This window comes from Typha angustifolia, chromosome 15 (genome assembly GCF_048772165.1).
Source record: "Typha angustifolia cultivar Huaian chromosome 15, ASM4877216v1, whole genome shotgun sequence".
Classification (NCBI taxonomy): Eukaryota; Viridiplantae; Streptophyta; class Magnoliopsida; order Poales; family Typhaceae; genus Typha; species Typha angustifolia.
This window is the reverse complement of record NC_133253.1, coordinates 8993452-9011883: the sequence shown is the minus strand read 5'-3', so window position 1 is coordinate 9011883 and position 18432 is coordinate 8993452. Positions and strand designations below refer to the sequence as shown.

Genomic DNA, 18432 nt, shown 5'->3' with positions numbered 1-18432 from the left:
TCGGAGAAACAAAATAGAAAAGAAGAAAGAAGAGAGATGGGAGTCGGAGGATGAGAGGGAAGAGGTAGTGAGCAGAGAATGAGGAGGAGGAGGAGGAGGAGGAGGTGGTGGTGGTGGTGGTGACCTGAGGAGGAGAAGGTGGTGGTGGGTAGAGAAGGTGGAGGAGAGGAGAATTGTGATAGGAGAGGGAGAGATGATGGGGAAGGGAGAAAAAAGAGGGAAGAGAGTGATCAAAGGAGTGTAGAAAAGAAGGGTATTTTTCATGAAAATATTCTTTAATAAAATCATCTTAATACTTGCGTGGGAAAATTCTCCTATTCCTTTAAAATCTTTCTAACAAAAACTTAATTCTCACATAGTCAAAGAATTACTATATATATATATATATATATTCATGTGTTGATGCATATATTGTATTTGATTATGATATTGGCTTTCAAGATTTTTGTTGGGTAATTAGTTATTTGTAATGGCTAATTTTAGCTTTCTGGATTTTTACGAGCCTAACTTGGCTTTCATGCAATTTTTTTTTTCTTATGCCTATCAGGCTAGCTTGAGCTCGAGCTGAGCTTGAGACGAGCCGACTCAAGCTAACCTTTTCTAGCTCATCTCGGAGCTTGGACTGAGTTCGAGTTGAAAAAAAAGTTGCAATTGAGCTGAGGCCATCTCGCTCAAGCTCGCTAATCCAAACAAACCCTAAAATGAAGAGGTAAAAAGAAAAATTAAAAAGATACATATCGATATGCAAACTGGCCTATAAGTTGAGAAACCTGGTTCTCTGCTTGGAGTTCAAATTCTCACTTCTAGCAGCAATTTGTGGCTTTTAAACACATCCAAACACGAGAAATAAACTTCAAGTAATAATTAATAAAATCAATAAGAGTACAACCTCATAAACATGAACCCTGTTGCTACAAAACAGATCACAAAGTCCAGATTTTACTGACGAAAGGAAGACGTATTGTTGGTTGGTGGTGTATGAATAATTTTCAGATGTTATCATTACAAGGGATTACCCTAGACCCAAAACTCGCCTTAGATATGAAAGTCTCCAGATCCATCAAGTGAAACAAACAGCATTTTATGAATGCTTAGACATCTGCAAACACACGCATACCACAAGATCTATGTCAGTTAACACCGCAAAAGAGAAGAAAGAAGCACCTGAAAACATCACCACTCCAAGAAAAGATTAAAAAAGAAAAGAAAAAAGGGTCTTACGACCCACAAAAATGTTTGAGAGTAGCTTCATGTTTTCGTTAAAAAATTAAGATTATGCAGAAATAATCACAGACAAGATGAAATTATAAACGTAATATGACCACAGAAAGCACTCCATATACTCCGTGCTAATAAAAATAGAATGAGCAATAGAATGAGCTCCCTAAGACAAACAATTGTACACACCTTTCCATTTACTTTATGCTTCCCACATGCATAACTACTATGAATCATCTTATCAAATCTTTTATACCCACATTTAAACTAAACATCGATTTAGATAGTTGACAACCAGAACCATGCTTCTGAAATGTGAGATACAGTGAAATATCAAAGAAAACAACCTTAAGCAAGCAGCTACCAGACCTTAATTATCAATAATGCCAAAAAGTGTCCTTGGGCAGAGGAAGTACTTTTCTAACATCCAACATCCATATATTACATTATTACTTATGTAAAGGTTTGGTCAAATGTCAAGACTGAAACATCTTTCTGCGCTGATCTAAATAGTAGCACCATTTTGTTCCAACCAGGATCAGACTAAACCATAGTTAGTTGAACACATACTAGGTAGTCTTGGGTTGTTACATGGGGCCCATGCCTAATGAGCTAACCTTTCTGAATCTAATAATTGCACTACAGTATGCCATCATGTTAATTAATTATATTAGAAAGTTGCTGAAATTCTATTCAATGACAACATGAAGAAAAATTATGACATCAAGACTGAAGAGATACTATACAGTCAAAGCAGTTATGCAAAGATGCCCTCCGGTGAGAAATTTGAATTATTTTATCAGTGACTATGCACTTGTTAGAAGAATGAGATTGCTTTAGATAAGGCTTAAGGTGTTGGTCATGATCAAAGGAAAAGCATTTCACCTCAATGTGTATCATTTCCATTCAACCATATACTTGACTATTGTATTTCAAGTTGTCAACGTTGGTTCATGGCTGGACATACTCAAGCATAGTAAGCTTAATACCAGATCCTGGCCAATTTGTTTGATAAGCCCCAACTCATACTTGAGAAAAATGTTAGCATCATAAATGAAGATGCCAAGTTATAAAAGAATAAATCCTTTGAAAACATGCTTACTCACTTACAATGAACATGATAAAAAATAGCTTGCTAGACCTATACGCACAATTAAATGACTATTCCGAATTCAGCTGAAAGCTGACATCTTGTAATTAAAATAAGTACTGTACTTCTTTTATGCTTCCAAGTACCAGTTAAACATTACAATTTCAATTATAAAGTTCATTAAAACTCAAGGGCACATGCATTGGTTTCAGTTTCTTTTGTTTCAGGAAGACTGGAAAATTTATACTTCTTTATATTTGCTTTCCTTGATTTGAGAACTTGTGGTACCACTGTAATTTCCTTTTATTTGAGAACTTGTGGTACCACTGTGATTTTCAATTCTAAAAAATCACATCCACAACTAGTGGCAATGGATTTTTTTTTCCAACTACAAGAACTTTCATAGTTAAGAAAGGAGGGATGTGAATTAATTAAGAAAAACAAAAGAGCATGTTCCACACCTCAATACACTCTGATCTTAAGAAAAATGAAAATTGTAAAAGATAAATTATGCCTAACATTAGATTTATACTTATTTAGTTTTGCTATTCTTTGATTCAAGAACTTGTGGCATCACTATAACTTTCAACTTTAAAGAATCACTCCACAACCAGCAGCAGTGGATTCTTTTTCCAACTACAGGAACTTCCATAGTGAAGAAAGGAAGGGCAGTGAATGAATAAAAAGGAGCAAAGCATGCTAACCACTCCAACTATCTGATCTTAAGAAGAAAAAAAATGAAAAATTGGAAAAGGGAAATTATGCCTAACATAAGATTAGCCTGCAAACTACTTCATAACCACTAAGTCTGACCATTGACCACTAAGCTGAGGTTATAAACTCAACTGGTTTTAATTTTGACATTTTTTAGGCTATAAGACTTGCTGCACCTCCTAGTACTCATATATATGCAGGAACCAAAAGAAGTGCATGCCACCTAAAACAATACACCGATGAGAATCTAGGAGGGGAAGATGTACGCAGCCTATTCCCAATTTTTGAAGAGGTTAGTTCAACATCTTGAATCCATACTGCCAAAGCACATGGTGGAAGGAGTTACCATCACTAGGTGAAGCCCTCTATACAGAGGCAGAAATATCAACAGCATATAGAACCTCTTCTATATAAGAGCACTAGGTAAGAGCACAAGTCTGATTGATTTTATTTTTAACAAAAAAACGAGCTTATATAAGATTCTCCTCATTAAAAAAGAAAATGTGATAACATCTAGAACAGATCTCATGTGTGGCCAAATTTGCAGCTAGTAGTATAAAGCCATACCTTGAATATAACTGCTGCAAAGATCAACTCAAAGGATTTAGCTAGTCTACTTGTCAGCATGCCTCCGCTTGGGTCTCCGAGGTGCATGGTTTGCATTGGCATTCCGTGTTGGTTTCTTTGCCTTTTTACTGCAGAACATCAACAACAAGACTCGAGCTAAAGAATGATAATGTGTATCATCAAAGCTAAGTAATGTGGTGACTGGTGATATAGAATAGTAATTGTTTGCAGGTTATGTAACACACTGACCAGAAAATATCTGAGAGAAGTCTGTATATAAAGAAAACAGGCAATGCCAACAATGCAGAAGCCTGCAGAGAGATTTTTACCATTAATAATACTCCAAGAGAATAAGAGGTCATTACTTAGCCAGCTGAAGTATTAAAGTGTCAATGCTATATACCAAAAACCAAACCAGCTCCTTAGTTGCAAGTGGTTTCGTCAAATCGTGCTTCTTTAAATTATCCAGGATAGTTGCTTGCACCTAATACGGAACCAATCAAGTATCAAGAGATGTTTAATCCAGTCTAACATATAACAAATTTATAACTAGACTACTAAAAGAATAATAGCTATTTTTAAGTCACTAGGTCATGACAGAAAGAAAAGTAACAGATGGACTTTGCAAATGGATGCTTCATAATATATATATCTTAGTCATCTCTGAGACCAAAAGCTAGCTTTCAATCTTTGAAAGAAGATGTATAGAGTCTTGTCCAAATTTGTACTTACACCTAAAAGAAAGCGGGTCAGGAAATTTTGGTTACATTGGACAACAATCTATTTATTGGCCTACAACTCTATCTATTGGATCCACCTCATTTTAAGAGGATATAATCTGGTGGTTGACCAGTTATTGTTTAGTTAAGATCCAGATTTGAATGATCCAGTATGGCTACACAACCTGGTTTTGAATCTCTGCTAAAATTTGATGCTGAAGAACAAAACAAAGACCAGCTGTCTAGTTATAGGCATATCCTAAAATGTGGAAAAAACTGATAACTTATAGACGAAATTGAGAAATAATGAATATGGAAGCATGGAATAGAATAAAGATGAGGTTATAATGGCAGGATAAATATATATATAATCAAATGAATGTAGTGATTGTTAGAGCATACAAGAGCAACAGGAAATATAGAAATATAAAAATGAACATAGGCAGCATTAATGTATGACTTATAGCCAGTTAAGTTGGTCACTATGCATCTCAACGAGTCTAGCATTTATGGTTCCGAATTCCTTAATAGACAATAAACATCTGAAGCTTCTGAGAAACTACAAGTACCAATTAAGATGTCTGCAAGACACCATTTTATGCTAAGCTCCCAAGTGGATTCCCTTAATCAGCTATAGCAGATTAGATGTAAACAAGAAAAGTGACAACCAACCAATGATTCAAAAAGATCTACAGCAATGAGAAGCAGGAAAACATTTAGAAGATGATAGGAGAAACAATGAGTACCTGGCGATGATATGTAGTTGCTGATTTAAGAAACTTTCCATAGGCATGAACCACTTGTTTCGTATAGGGCTTCAAGGCAACTCTTACTTTCTCAACATGAGGTTTGGTGAATTTAGCAACTTGATTGATATAGGGTTCAGAAAGCTTTTTTGCTTCCTGGTGCCAATGAATGTGTCCACAATGTATCAGACAGCAGATGAGAAAATAATACAACCATAAGAAAAACGATTTTGCATAGCAATCAAGTGTGCAAGATCATCAAAACAGAATTGACTGCATAATCTTTGAAGTATGTACTAGTGATAATTACCTGGAAATAGGGATCAGCAAATTCTTGTGCTTTGACAACATGAGGTGCAATAGCACTTTTAGATGCCTCATAAAACTCAACAGATTTTGAAGAGACTGTTTGCATGTACGGTTCAGCAGTTGTTGTAAGGACAACCCATTTTTCTTTAACAACAGGGATCCATCTCTTCAGAAAGTACATAAAAAATTAGTGGACACTTAATTGGATAAATGAATAAACCAAAAAAAAAATAATTCCATGTGAAGTATCCGAAACACTAATTTCAAAATAGAGAAGTATCTTATAACAACAAAAACATTCCCCAACAATGAAACCACCCCCATCACCAAGCAACCCCTGCCCCATGGAAATATGTAAACCCATACCTAACACTCTAACAGACATCAATGATTACTCAGAACTATGCAGCTAGCAGATTTCCATTCATGTCAAAAGAGCATTTTAATAATAAACTGGAAAAATGTAGTTTGAGCAGCTTACACTCTTAGCTGTCTCCAAGTGGGGCTCGATCCATTTCTGTGCTTGGATTGATTTCTCTGATGCCTACGGTTATTTAGAGTTAGATAGTCATCAATGACAGACTATTTTACTTAGAGAAAAATACAGTACTGGCAACATAAGGAAACACTTTCTTGAAATCAAACACAAAAATACTATATAATGAAGAAGCACCTTTTGCAGGAAACTGTCAACTGCAGGCTTTGCACGCTCATTCCAATGGTTTGATGCAAGCTCCTGTAAATGGAACATAAGAAGTACAGTGAGAATAACTCCACCAAAGTACTTGCATGTCTAGAGATGCAAGACACGACATGCCTGATAATTGCTTAGTTGTGTTGCTAGCCAAGGTGGTAGCCATGCCCCATGAACCTGCACAACAACAGCGACGGCAACCATTTAGCTGCTTAACTGTCACCGTGATGACAGAAGAAAACTAAACATACTGACTACAAGAGGAAAATCAGTTGATGGAGAAAATCATGGAGGATATTCAAATAAACTTTAGAAAAGCAATATCAAAACATACACCTTCAAATAAATGAGTAATCATGGAAGCTCATGGCACTTGAAATATATTAGCTATTGGGTCGTTGCACTTTCTGAGCCATGAGATCCTCAATAATTGACCTCTTTGGTTCTTGTTATTGTTTTTCTTTTCTCGCAATATTTTCTTCCCGAGACTTTGAAAGTATCCTTATTTCCATTCTTGTTCACATTACCTAAGGTGGATATAATTGATAACTAAAGCTCCAAAAATTGCAGGATACATGTTCAAAAGTTCATCAAACTCAACAAATTTCTTCAGCTTATTAACTTCAATGCTCTCAGTTTTGCACTTTAAAGAGGTTTCTGTCACCTAGTCAATTCTTCTCCAGAGACTGACCTTGAGGTTTTGCTTCCAATTAATTTCCAAAGAACTATTTAGTCTTAATAACTGTTCATTAACACCAACATTCCTTTTAAAAAGCTAAAGCAAATTTTATAATTCAATATTACAGTAGGTTATTGAGTTCCTGTTAATGCTCAAAAGGCAAGAATTTCTTCTTGATTTTGAGATTTTGTCAATCAATATGAAGAAACTTCAGAGAAAATAGACAATAAACTTTCAGGAAATAAGGATAGAGCAACTCTCGAGGCATCCATAGGTTGCAGGAGAACAGAAACTTGAATAGTCATTTATAGATCTGAGTATGGAAGAAACTATTTTTGTGCTCTGCTTATATCTTCTGTTTAAAATTTGAACAAAATGCTTTTAAAGAAAGTTTAATGTAGCCTTGATTCATTTGCACAACTGTATATTTAATCACCTTCCAGAATAGGTGCTTCTGTCTAGAAGATGGTCAATGAATAGTTTAACCCAAATAAAAATTCAACATGACCAAACATACTTATCATATAAATAATAACTTTTAAAGAGGAAGATTTGAAAAGCCTGTAACCATCTTATAACTTAATATGATGAGCAGAAAAGATGGCCACTACACATCCGTATGGGAAGCAAGAGTTTTTAAGTTTTTAACAAACTATTTAACTAAAGCAGCCACAATTATAATCTCACCTCTGTCAACTCCTTCACCTTTGAAGTTGCTTCCAACTGTGCTCTCATCAACTCCTCCTGTGAACAAGATTAATAAATGACAACAAGACAATATTAGTGTCTTATCATGGAAAACTTCAGTCATTATCTCATATATATGGCATACCTCTGCCACTTGAAGTGCACGCTCAGTTTTCCGAATCCGTTTCTTTTGTTCATCACTAGTCTTTTGAAGCTAAAAAAGAAACAGAAAGAGAGAAAACAACGTCAGCTACTCACATCTTTGTAGATATGAACAAATGCAGTTATGGTCATAAGAAGACAGCAAGAATTATTCAAACTGTCACATACTTTAATATAAGTATATGCTATATAAGATAAATTGTGTCATGATAATATGCAGAACAGAACTATGTGCTTTATAGCAAATTATTCAGAGATACAGGGAAAAAGAAAGATCAGATGATAAACTTGCGGCCTGTTTGGTTAGATGGAATAAGACCTACAATTCAGAATAAGCCTCATTTATTCCGGAATAAATATGCCATACATGAGATAAGGTTTTAGAATAGGAAAATAAAATAAATCCCCTTATACCTAATATTTTCATATTTTGGTTGGAATAAAAATTTTAGAATAACTCACCCACTTACTCCAAAACCCAAATGGCCCTTCTCTCTTAATAATATATTAGATATGGTGATATATTGTAGTTTGGATTCAGGTTGAACAATACAATGTGACTATAATACACTTAGTAATATATTATAACATATTTATAGTGAAAAATATTTTGATATGTGTAAATTATGAAAAATTAAGTTACATTATTTTTTTGGCCAGGAATTATAAAAATAATTATGCGAAGATTAGTTGTAAAATAAAATTCTAATTTATTAATTTTAAATCTATTTCCTTTCTTTCTCAAAGAAAAGAACAAATAACAAATATCTATTTACATTATAATAAAAAGGTCAATAAGGTCAATCTAATCATTTTCATCCCTTATTCCAACTATAACAATCCAACATCTTACCCTTTATTTTTGTTACAGCATTTATCCCTCTTTTTGCAACCAAAAAATTATTTGGAATTGGAATAAAAGATTCTTTATCCCGAAATAAGTCCTCATTTTAATCCAATTCTATTTTTTTCTTATTCCGTAACCAAACTAGTGATAAAACAAAACAACTGGAACAGCCTACACAAAATAACACGAAACAACCTATACTTACACTGTCCAACTTCTGACTCATATCTTGCACTTTTTTCTCTGCTTCATTAGCTCGAGCCTCCAAAGCATCTCTCTTGCTACTTTGTAATTCGATCTCCTTAGTAAGTTTCTCAATCTGCCAAGAAATAGAATATCAGCACCAAATAACATCTTTTACTATTTAAAAGATTAAATTTTCTGAACCTGCTTCTCAAGCTCATTAGCTCGAGCATAGGCCTTCCCTACTTGCTCCTCCACAGCTACAGCACCCTTTTTCTGCATATCCACAGTGAAACCGGACATTATTATCAAAACCCAAAAGGAAAAGAATCTAGTAAAGCTGTGTTGCATCTCATTATAAGCTCACCTGCAGCGATGCTATCTCGCTCTGCAAAGAGACAATTTTCTCTGACTTCTCCTGAATAATCTTTTCCAACTTTGCAATACCATCATCCTTGCCTTTCAACTCCTGGGCCCTCGCCGCTATACTCGACTCTTAAGTGGACAAAAATGATCAATTTCATGCATCAATACACAACGAAGTTACAATTTTTGTCTCTCAAAACAAAGAAAGCATAAAGCTTTACAACATCTAACCACCATAAAGCATACGACCGAAAACTCACTTTTTTTTTTTATCTCCTAACTAGCAATCAAATATTTATCTTTTCAAAGAAAAAGAAAGAAAGAAGGAAAAACTGGCCTAACGACTTCAAAAACAGTCGAAAAGAAGCGGAAATATCTCGCATCCGCTTGCAAAACCCTAGCCGACAAAAAGATCAAACAACAATATCGTAGCGCACCTCCCAAAGATTGACTCTGCTACTAACCTAGGGACGAGACCTTTGCGCGAAGCTGCTCCAACTCCTCCAGCAGCCCCGAATCCGATGCCCCACCTACCTTGATCTCCTCCACTTCGATGTTCTCCTCCGCTCGAACCCCCAACAACGCGATCGAGATCGAGATCAAGATCCAAGCTACCGCAAGCTTCGAGATCCCCATCGCGAAATCAAAGCCAAGAGAGGGGGATTTTCCTTCCTTTTTTTTTTCTCGAGAAGTATTTCCCTTCTTCTAATCTTTTCGCCTCATTCACAACGTGTGGGAGACGAGATGCGAAGGGAATTGCCGGCCTATTCGTGTCGTTGGAACTTTTAAGAACGACGACCTGTTGGCGACCGGCACGTGGCGGCATGACATTGAGCGAATCGGGCAATAGTTCCTTCTAGGTATATCGACACGTGGAGTTCGCGGTTTGGTGAGGACGTTGATGAGGGTGGGAAAATTGCGGGACGTCTGATGGAAATCGAAAGGTTCAGAATGGCGCGATGGAGTTATAGGGTAGTTGGGGCGCAGATGGTAGGTGATCCACATCGTTATTGATAGATGGGCGGTAACCACACCGCAAAACAAGATAACCTAACCAGGAAACTTTGGGCCACGGACGGCACCGTGAAGACGTGAAGTCATAGTCTTAATGAAACGTCAAAGTGATAGATACTGCGCAATTACTTCAGTGCCCCTCTAAAATTAATAATCTTTTAATATTGCTATAATAGCTAGATTTACGCCCAATATCGAAAACCGATTCCAAAATCACATTACGTAAATAAAAAATATTAATTAAAAAGATTTAATTATGTGTGACTTAACTTCTGGATTATAAGTTTTTTTTTAATATTTATAATTTTTTAGATATAATTGTGATAGATATAATTGTGCCTTAATTATAGAAGATATTATTTGATATTAAACTGTTTAAATTTAATTCTCTAGAGATACACTTTAATTTAAATATGATTATGTATCTCTCTGTTTTATTAAGTTTAATTTAAATTATTCTTAAACTAATGAGAAATATATGAAAATAATAATCAAATAGGTAAAATTTAATTAAACTTTCGTCAAGTTAATTATAAGAAGACATCAATACCCTTATTATATATATATATATATATATATATACCTTATTATCAATTAAGGATATATGTATGTCTTTTACTTGATAAATTATTAAGATAATAAAATTACCAAAAAATAATATGCAAGGTAATATATTTAAAAAATAATAATTATCTATTAAACAGATAATATCTTTTAAATTTTTTACATTCCTATTATACCCTAATCTTAACCATTAAATTTTTATCAAACTAATTAATAAACAGTTATCTAGGTACGAAAAAAGTGATTTACTTACTATTATACTTAGTATTTGAGAGTATTTTGACCGAACAAACTAAGGCGCAAAAAAAATAAAATAAAATAAATAAATAAATAAATAAATAAATATATATATATATATATATATATATATATATATATATTAAACTCCTTAAACTATTACTATTTTTCAATAATTTTTTTTAACCTTTTATTTTTTTGTGTATTATATATAGAACTTTTTGAAGTAGAAAAACTGACACATTGACATCTAGATTGGACAAACACAAATCAAGAAGCTTCTAATTAAGATCGTTGTATAAAACACATACCAATTATTAGAGTTTTTCACTGGACCAAAATGTAACTCACTTTATGAATTGTTGATCTAAAATGAATGGTTTTGATAGAATAGTACGAGATTCACCTAGTTTCATATTTAATTTGCAAGTGGATTAAACACAGTAAACATAATAGAAGACTGTATGGTCAAAAGCTCCACATTGGTACATGAAGTTCTAAGAGTGCCCTATATTAACAAGTTAATAGTTTGGTTAAAGACTTGGATTCTATTTAATTCTTTTACCAAGTCCTTTTGGCAAATAAATTTATCTTTCTCCAATCTCCACTAATGAACACCAACTATTGAAAAGGGCAACGTTTATAGCTTGTATGTTGGACTACTCAGAAATGTTCTCCTCCTCTTCTCTTTTTTAATGACCACAAGTCTCTTTATTCACTTCAATAAAAAATATATCAAATATCAACTTAATGTTGAGGTGCGTAGGTATGAAGAAAACGTATATCTTTGTAACAAGGATATAAATGCAGCTAACTAACACATATAGAGGAATTTTTTACTTGATTAATGCATCCACTTCTCGAATTGCACTTCTAATCCCCTCCTTTCCTCAAATAATTTCACATAATATGTAATGTTTAATAGATTCTATGCTCAAGAAATTTCAAAACTAAAATGGAGGGCTGAAGTAAGTACCTGAAAGCAAAGCATATCTCTGTACTTTCTCAAAGGTTAACATAAGTAGTATCTCACTACAATGGGATATTGAGTAATAAAAGTTTTTGAATACTTCTCCGCGTAGTAGGTCTCCAAGAGGATACATGCCATTATTCGCCCAACACCAAACATAAGTCACTATTACAACCAGATACAGTGGAGTAGAAAAGTGAATTACAATGTATGAATCAGAACTCGAGCAGATGAGAAATTCCGCATTTAGGTACCTTAATGAAGTACAAAACTAAACTAAAAAACAAAGAAATCAAAATGTTGAGCCTGAAGGATTAATCTGACTTCTAAGATGTTCAGTATGGTCTAAGATCATATTTGCTCCATATGAGTCATATGCATCAGCTTAGTACTTGGTATCTCATTTCACTCAAGGAGCAAAAGTAAAATAATGGGAGAACATCTGACATATTTAAAGATGGGGAAGAAAAGTTTATCCTTCCCAGATACAAATTCCCCACTCACAAGTGTGCAGCAAAAGCAGCAGATTCAAACAGGAAATAAAATTGTTTCCAAGTTTCACAAGTAGTACCTCTAAGTCTCAGAGTAATATGTGTGGACTAATGCCAAACAGGATAGCATATTCTACCTTAGAAACAGGATCACAGAAGAGATATAGATTGAACTGAGATAAAATTATAACAAAGACAAATAGTATCTCCCTCTTTAAACTAAACAGGATAGCACAACTTCCAATGCAACAAAAAATTTGCAAAGATGGGATAAACAAATGATTAGTCCTGAATTACCAGTAAATAGATGGGTGCACTACTACTCTGAAAGTGGATTCGATGCGATGAGGATGATATCTGAGGAAAACAAACCTACATAAGTTCATAAGAACCCTGATTTTATATAAATCATCAGAGAAGGTCGGCGACATTAGATGGCAACTCCTCAACAACCACATTGTAAAACCTCTGGATGTCAAACAGCATTCTCTCATCATCACGAGTCACAAAGTTGATGGCAACACCCTTTCTCCCAAATCGTCCACTTCGTCCGATACGGTGCAAGTAGTTCTCTGGTTGAGTCGGCAAATCATAATTGATAACTAATGATACTTGCTGGACATCAATACCACGAGCAAGGAGGTCAGTAGTGATAAGAACACGAGAAGATCCAGAACGGAATTCACGCATGATGATGTCTCTCGTGTTCTGATCCATGTCTCCATGGGTTGCAGACACTGTGTGATCCTTGCTCCTCATTTTGTCAGTGAGCCAATCCACCTTGCGTCGGGTGTTGACAAAGATGACACTCTGAGTAATGGCCAAAGTCTCATAGAGGTCACAGAGTGTCTCAAGCTTCCACTCTTCCTTCTCTACATTGACATAGAACTGCTTGATACCCTCCAAGGTAAGCTCATCACGCTTCACAAGGATCCTCACAGGTTTGTTCATGAACTTGCGGGTGATCTCAAGAGCCTCAGGTGGCATTGTGGCAGAGAAGACTCCAACCTGTATTTTCGAAGGGAGAAGCTGGAAGATGTCGTAGATCTGCAGTGAAACATTACACCCACTTGTCAGTTTTCCTTCTACCACATATTTATTATCTATTATTTTTCTTGGTGCACGTCAGAGAAATACTCAAATACCGTGAGTTCTCCTCTCCTTCACATTTATCCATTTAGGTCGGGTCCACCATATATTTTTACATGGAAAAGCAATCAAATTTTAAATCCTGCAAGTTTAGTCTTCTTCATTTTACAAAAACCCTAAAAAAAATTTTATTATTACAAAACCCATACATTGTTAATAAGGAATTCGTTCGCACAATATAAGAAATTCAGTGATACATAATTAAATTTGGTTAGCTCTACAAGGTGAAATTGAATAAAAAAGTGAGCAAAATCAAAAACCATTTTGATTTTTCATACATAAGACACAAAATTTATTGCAAAAATTTTAAATCCAAGAAATAGGTGGTCAGGTAGCAACATCTTTACAAAATTAAATCCTGTCAGATGTCCTTAGAATAACTATAATTATTATTGAAGTTTGGATTAAAAATAATTATTTTTCTATCTCATGATTATTATTAGATGTAAAGTTTAGTTGATAATAAACTTATATATTGACATTTTAAGTACTTGTTTTTTTATAATAATTTTGCATCCCCTAATAAATTTTTTGCCTCTCCACTGGGGGCTTCTACTCTAATATGAATGTACTTCATATGCTGCAAACTATTATGTAGCCCGTGCTAGCCCAAAACTGATTGTATACTACCTAAACATGACCTAAGCATCCAAATCAAATAATGATAGTCAACATCAAAATAGCTATAATCAGCACCAACAACAACATAACAAACAGACCACCCCTACTCTAGCCTAGACAACCACAGCAGATAATGGTTCTAGACATGCAAGCAGAAGTAAATGTGAAAAATTATTAAATTACAAAAAGTAGAGGCATGCCGTTTTTCATCGTCAAACCTAAATATCCTGAAGAAGCATAAATTCATACTTATAGGACAAAACTTCTCATTTTAGCCAAGTATACTATTCACAACATTATATCAGAAAGATTTTTAGAAATAAATAATCCAAATTTTGAGTTATTTAGTCAAATAAATGATTAGACACTCATATAAAACAGCCATCATCCATAATATACAGAAACTACTATTCATTACAGTTCAGAAATAACTCCATCTGAATATTCAAACCTAATAACCGCAATAAAGAGTAGGAACTGCAACAGTAACAAAATCGTACTTAGAAGATCAAAACCTTGTTCCCAATAAACAGTGAGAAACTTTTCACATGTTTTCAACTAATCAACAAAAAAGATTGTGATCTCCATGGACTAAATAACTCCTATAGCCCAGACAAATCGAAAATGAAAAGTTCATTCCTAGAATTAGACCAAGCACATCAATAAGTAAATTAACAAGGAGGAATGGCCAAAGAACAGACCTGATCCTTGAAACCACGTGAAAGCATTTCATCTGCCTCATCCAATACAAACATTCTAATATGGTCTGGACGAAGGGATTGCCTTCGTAGCATGTCAAACACACGACCTGGTGTGCCAACTACGACATGGACACCGCTTGAAAGAATCCGCTGATCCTCCCGAACACTAGTTCCACCCACACATGCATGAACTTTCACACCCAAGTAATCACCAAGTGCTCGCATGACCTTCTCAATCTGCTGTGCAAGTTCACGAGTTGGAGCTAGAACCAGAGCCTGGCATTCAACCAACCCATAATCAAGCTGCTGTAGAATACCAGAACAGAAAGTCGCTGTCTTTCCTGTTCCCGACTGTGCTTGCTGGATAACATCAAGACCCTTGCAGAAAGGAACAATTCCCCTTTGCTGAATGGCAGAAGGTTTCTCAAAACCTTAAAATTTATAAGATAATTCACATATATTAGTCCTATTGTATAATTGTTCAGTCATAACTCCAACAAATGAATAAATTTTAAGTTCCTACCATAAGCATAAATTCCCCTCAGAAGATTTTCTTGAAGGCCCATAGCATCAAAGCTTTCATAGACCTCATCATATGATGTGAAAAAATCCTGACCGTCAGATGTTAGCCTACATTAATTAAAAAGGAAAGAAGCATAACAATCATGTTAAAATTATTTTAAAAATTATGCATGGAGACAGTGAGAGCACTATAGCAGGGGTAGAAGTAAGATGCAATACAGGTCATTCATTTTGGCATCATACTGACGAGCGTCAAACTGTGATCCTTCTTGTGTCAATCCTGCCATGTCTGCATCCAAGAGGATGGACTAATTAAAGGCTGTACTTCAAAGATATTAAAAGAACTAATTATATTTGCATAAAAAGGGTAATGTAAACAAAGACTTAAAACATGAAAGGAAGAGAGCGACACAAAGAGAGGGGCAATTTCTCCCATCATCATATGATATGAACAATATGTCAAGCTATGATGGCATCACATGGTTTTGATGATTTAACCTTGTCACTTGCTCCATAGTAGCATGGTGCTAACTCACAAAAACAACCTAAGTAGTAGTACTACAGCAGTAAGCTAGAATTCATATTCTTAGGAGCTTCAGATGACCACACCCTTATATTGCATTTTAAGCACCAAACGAGAAACCAGTACAGATTCAATTGATTCTATCTTAACTAGATGATGGCAACAAACAATGCAGACTTGCTCAATCCATTTCTTGTAGTCACCTAGAGCACTCAAACTCATCAAAACATGAAGAGTAACTTTACCAGGAATCTTTGAAGCATCCCTTACAAATCATTATGGCAAAAGCTAGCGAGGATTATGAGAATCATAAGCAAAACTGTGTACTCTTCAAGCAGTGCATTATATAATATAAAAGTTGATAATTTGCTCATATCTTAAGCGAAAGACACTTTGGATACAATATCCAGTTGCAATCTGATTTCTTCTTTTTGGAAGACCTCTTTACAGATAACTCCAATTTAATGATATAAAAATATGAAACGAAACACCAAAACGTGTCGACCTCCAGCAATTCAATAGTGAAAATTTAGTTCAAACAAAGGAACGGAGGAAGAAAAAGGGAAAAATGGAAAAGCTGGATCATTACAATACACAGTTCTTGCAGAAGATAGAACCTTTATCCCTCAACAACATCTAAATAACTCCAAACAGAGCAGATCTGCTAATTTCAAAGAGATAGCAAGAAAATAAACTAGAATCCGGTTCCCTAAGCACTTCCTAACGAATCCAAAATAGAAGGAACATAAATTAACCCTAGCATCTCATAAAACAGTGAAAGATAAACATACCAGATCCAAAAAAAACGCGCCAATTTTTTCGATTTATGAGAAGGAAGAAAAAGAAAAGCAATCTTACAACAGGAGCTAGAGCAAAAATCTCATCTTCTGAATATAGATCCGATCGGAACGAGGAACAAAGCTACTAAGATTATTCGACATAATTACGCATCGAACGCAAGAGATCAAGTTCACCTGCGTCGGAAGAGCTGGAGTAGGTCGGCCGAAGCGTCGAAGAAGGGAAGGTGAAGGAACCCGAGACTGGAACTCCGACTCAACGGCTGTGAGGGAGCGAGAGAGTTGGCCGCGAATGGAAGGGCTTTTATATGCCAGCGTACCATGGCTCGAGGGGTAGGGTTTCCTATGGGCCGCTCTTGTTCTAGGCCTTAATCCGGCCCATTTCATTGCATGCCATGTAGGGGTTAAAACGGGTCGGATTAACTCCGATCCGACCCGCTATCTATGGCATTGCCATGCCATGCTATCTGGAATTGGCTTAATTTTCTGAGATAAACCCTATTCTTTTACTATTATTATTGAGATAAATGCTCCATTTAATTTATTCTTGAAAACAATTTGCCATACAACAAGAAACACACCTTAGTTTTCCTAACAAGAGAGAGAGAGAGAGAGAGAGATATTTGTGAATTCACCTTTTGTTTTACTTATAAATAATAGCCAAATATCCCCCCTCCCCCTCTCTAAAAATGTGCATATTTCTTATCAACACGTATAAAAGTAAACTATGGTTGTTTCCTTTTTTTTAATCATAGATGGGAGGATGCAAAATAAATTAGACAGTGTCACTGTGTTACCAAACTTAGCTCGAGGTGCTTTAGCAATGAGCATAAAATGGTGAAGATCTAAAGCTAAGGAAAAAATAAACATAAAATACAAGTTATTTGTTGAATATTATTTAATTCTGTATAATGATTCACATGACTAATGACCCATTAACTCCTTAATGCACCCCCACAAAGATATACAATCCAGATGATGGACTACTAATAATGACATTGGAAAGGGGAGAGTTTGGAGTTTCATCAATTATTCACCTGCAAACGTCAAAGGATGCTGTCAACCCGACTGAGACGTTTTGCTGCAAAATGAACCTGTGTCATATTTTGAAATTCTAACCATCACGTAGTAGAGAAATAAGAATGGTTCTGCAATACAAAAATACCGTACTACATTCTGAATGATGGATGTCTGAGCATTTGGTTTGGTTTGAAGTCCTAATATCATAGAAACTCAAACGCAATAGCACAAGAAAACAAAAGAAGGATGTTAATCTTGGTCATGTCTGGGTCCAAATAGTACACAGAATTACAGATCATGCACCAGCAGTTGCTTTAACTTGAATTTTTAAAAGCTACTACTTTGTTTTTCTTTCTTGGCAAGAGACCAAAATAAATACATCCTACTTATTTTACAAAAATGAAATCTCTGGTAAAAAGATCCTGTCCCATCTCTTATTACATTGAATAGGTATTTGATTTCACATTCAGCTTATATATAATAACAAGGGTTAAGTATGACACCTAACTGAAACATGGTATGCTCATTCACGAGCTTAAGCAGAATTTTCCAGGTTCAGTGTAGTTCATCTCCAGCTGTTCAATCTTCTCGATCTTGAATCCTCTCATCCTTATTTCTTCAGGCAGAGAGTCGTCCTTGTGATCAGCATGCTTAAGAATCCATCCCTTGTTCCGAATAGAACCAGCCACTTTCACCTATACAGAAACCAGAGAAGTTGCATGCCATATTCAACACCAGGTATAAAGCCTTTTTTTTTCCCTTTTGCATATCAACTACTACATTAAAAAAAAAAAGACTCATCTTTGTGATATAATTGTGTATCAATCCTTTCTGAAATATAT

General features: G+C 35.1%; 3 protein-coding genes across 4 annotated transcripts in view; all 3 read right to left on the bottom strand.

The window, feature by feature from the left end:
• Window positions 1-847: 847 nt before the first annotated feature.
• LOC140777868 (uncharacterized) lies at window positions 848-9751 on the bottom strand. The gene is made up of 15 exons (XM_073122268.1): window positions 9446-9751; window positions 8983-9110; window positions 8820-8891; window positions 8638-8751; window positions 7569-7637; window positions 7424-7480; window positions 6181-6234; window positions 6037-6099; window positions 5845-5907; window positions 5365-5529; window positions 5055-5210; window positions 3993-4073; window positions 3839-3900; window positions 3590-3717; window positions 848-1099 (listed from the first exon to the last, which is right to left on the bottom strand). The coding sequence occupies exons 1-14, from the start codon at window positions 9615-9617 to the stop codon at window positions 3636-3638; spliced, it is 1338 nt and encodes a 445-aa protein (XP_072978369.1). The 5' UTR covers window positions 9618-9751; the 3' UTR covers window positions 848-1099; window positions 3590-3635.
• Window positions 9752-12407: 2656 nt separating this feature from the next.
• Window positions 12408-16891, bottom strand: LOC140778238 (eukaryotic initiation factor 4A-8-like). Its single transcript, XM_073122858.1, has 5 exons — window positions 16748-16891; window positions 15470-15539; window positions 15252-15358; window positions 14729-15159; window positions 12408-13304 (listed from the first exon to the last, which is right to left on the bottom strand). Exons 2-5 carry the CDS (start codon window positions 15535-15537, stop codon window positions 12669-12671), a joined length of 1242 nt encoding a protein of 413 aa, XP_072978959.1. The 5' UTR covers window positions 15538-15539; window positions 16748-16891; the 3' UTR covers window positions 12408-12668.
• A 922-nt stretch (window positions 16892-17813) lies between these two features.
• LOC140778827 (UDP-sugar pyrophosphorylase) overlaps window positions 17814-18432 on the bottom strand; it is a 28305-nt gene continuing 27686 nt past the window's right edge. For both annotated transcript variants that reach the window (XM_073123698.1, XM_073123699.1), the window contains one exon: window positions 17814-18285. In XM_073123698.1, coding sequence (XP_072979799.1) covers window positions 18118-18285 — 168 coding nt within the window. In that variant the 3' untranslated portion in view covers window positions 17814-18117. The remainder of the gene's footprint in view (window positions 18286-18432) is intronic.

Bases quoted from the DNA above. Each gene is read 5' to 3' on its own strand.
- LOC140778238 (XM_073122858.1), bottom strand. From the start codon at position 15,537: ATGGCAGGATTGACACAAGAAGGATCACAGTTTGACGCTCGTCAGTAT. The intron at 15,160-15,251 runs GTAGGAACTTAA...ATAAATTTTAAG, and splicing joins GAGGGGAATTTATGCTTATG to GTTTTGAGAAACCTTCTGCC. The intron at 13,305-14,728 runs GTCTGTTCTTTG...GTTTCACTGCAG, and splicing joins CACGTGGTTTCAAGGATCAG to ATCTACGACATCTTCCAGCT.
- LOC140777868 (XM_073122268.1), bottom strand. From the start codon at position 9,617: ATGGGGATCTCGAAGCTTGCGGTAGCTTGGATCTTGATCTCGATCTCG. The intron at 6,100-6,180 runs GCATGTCGTGTC...TTCCATTTACAG, and splicing joins CACAACTAAGCAATTATCAG to GAGCTTGCATCAAACCATTG. The intron at 3,901-3,992 runs GTATATAGCATT...ATCTCTCTGCAG, and splicing joins AGGAGCTGGTTTGGTTTTTG to GCTTCTGCATTGTTGGCATT.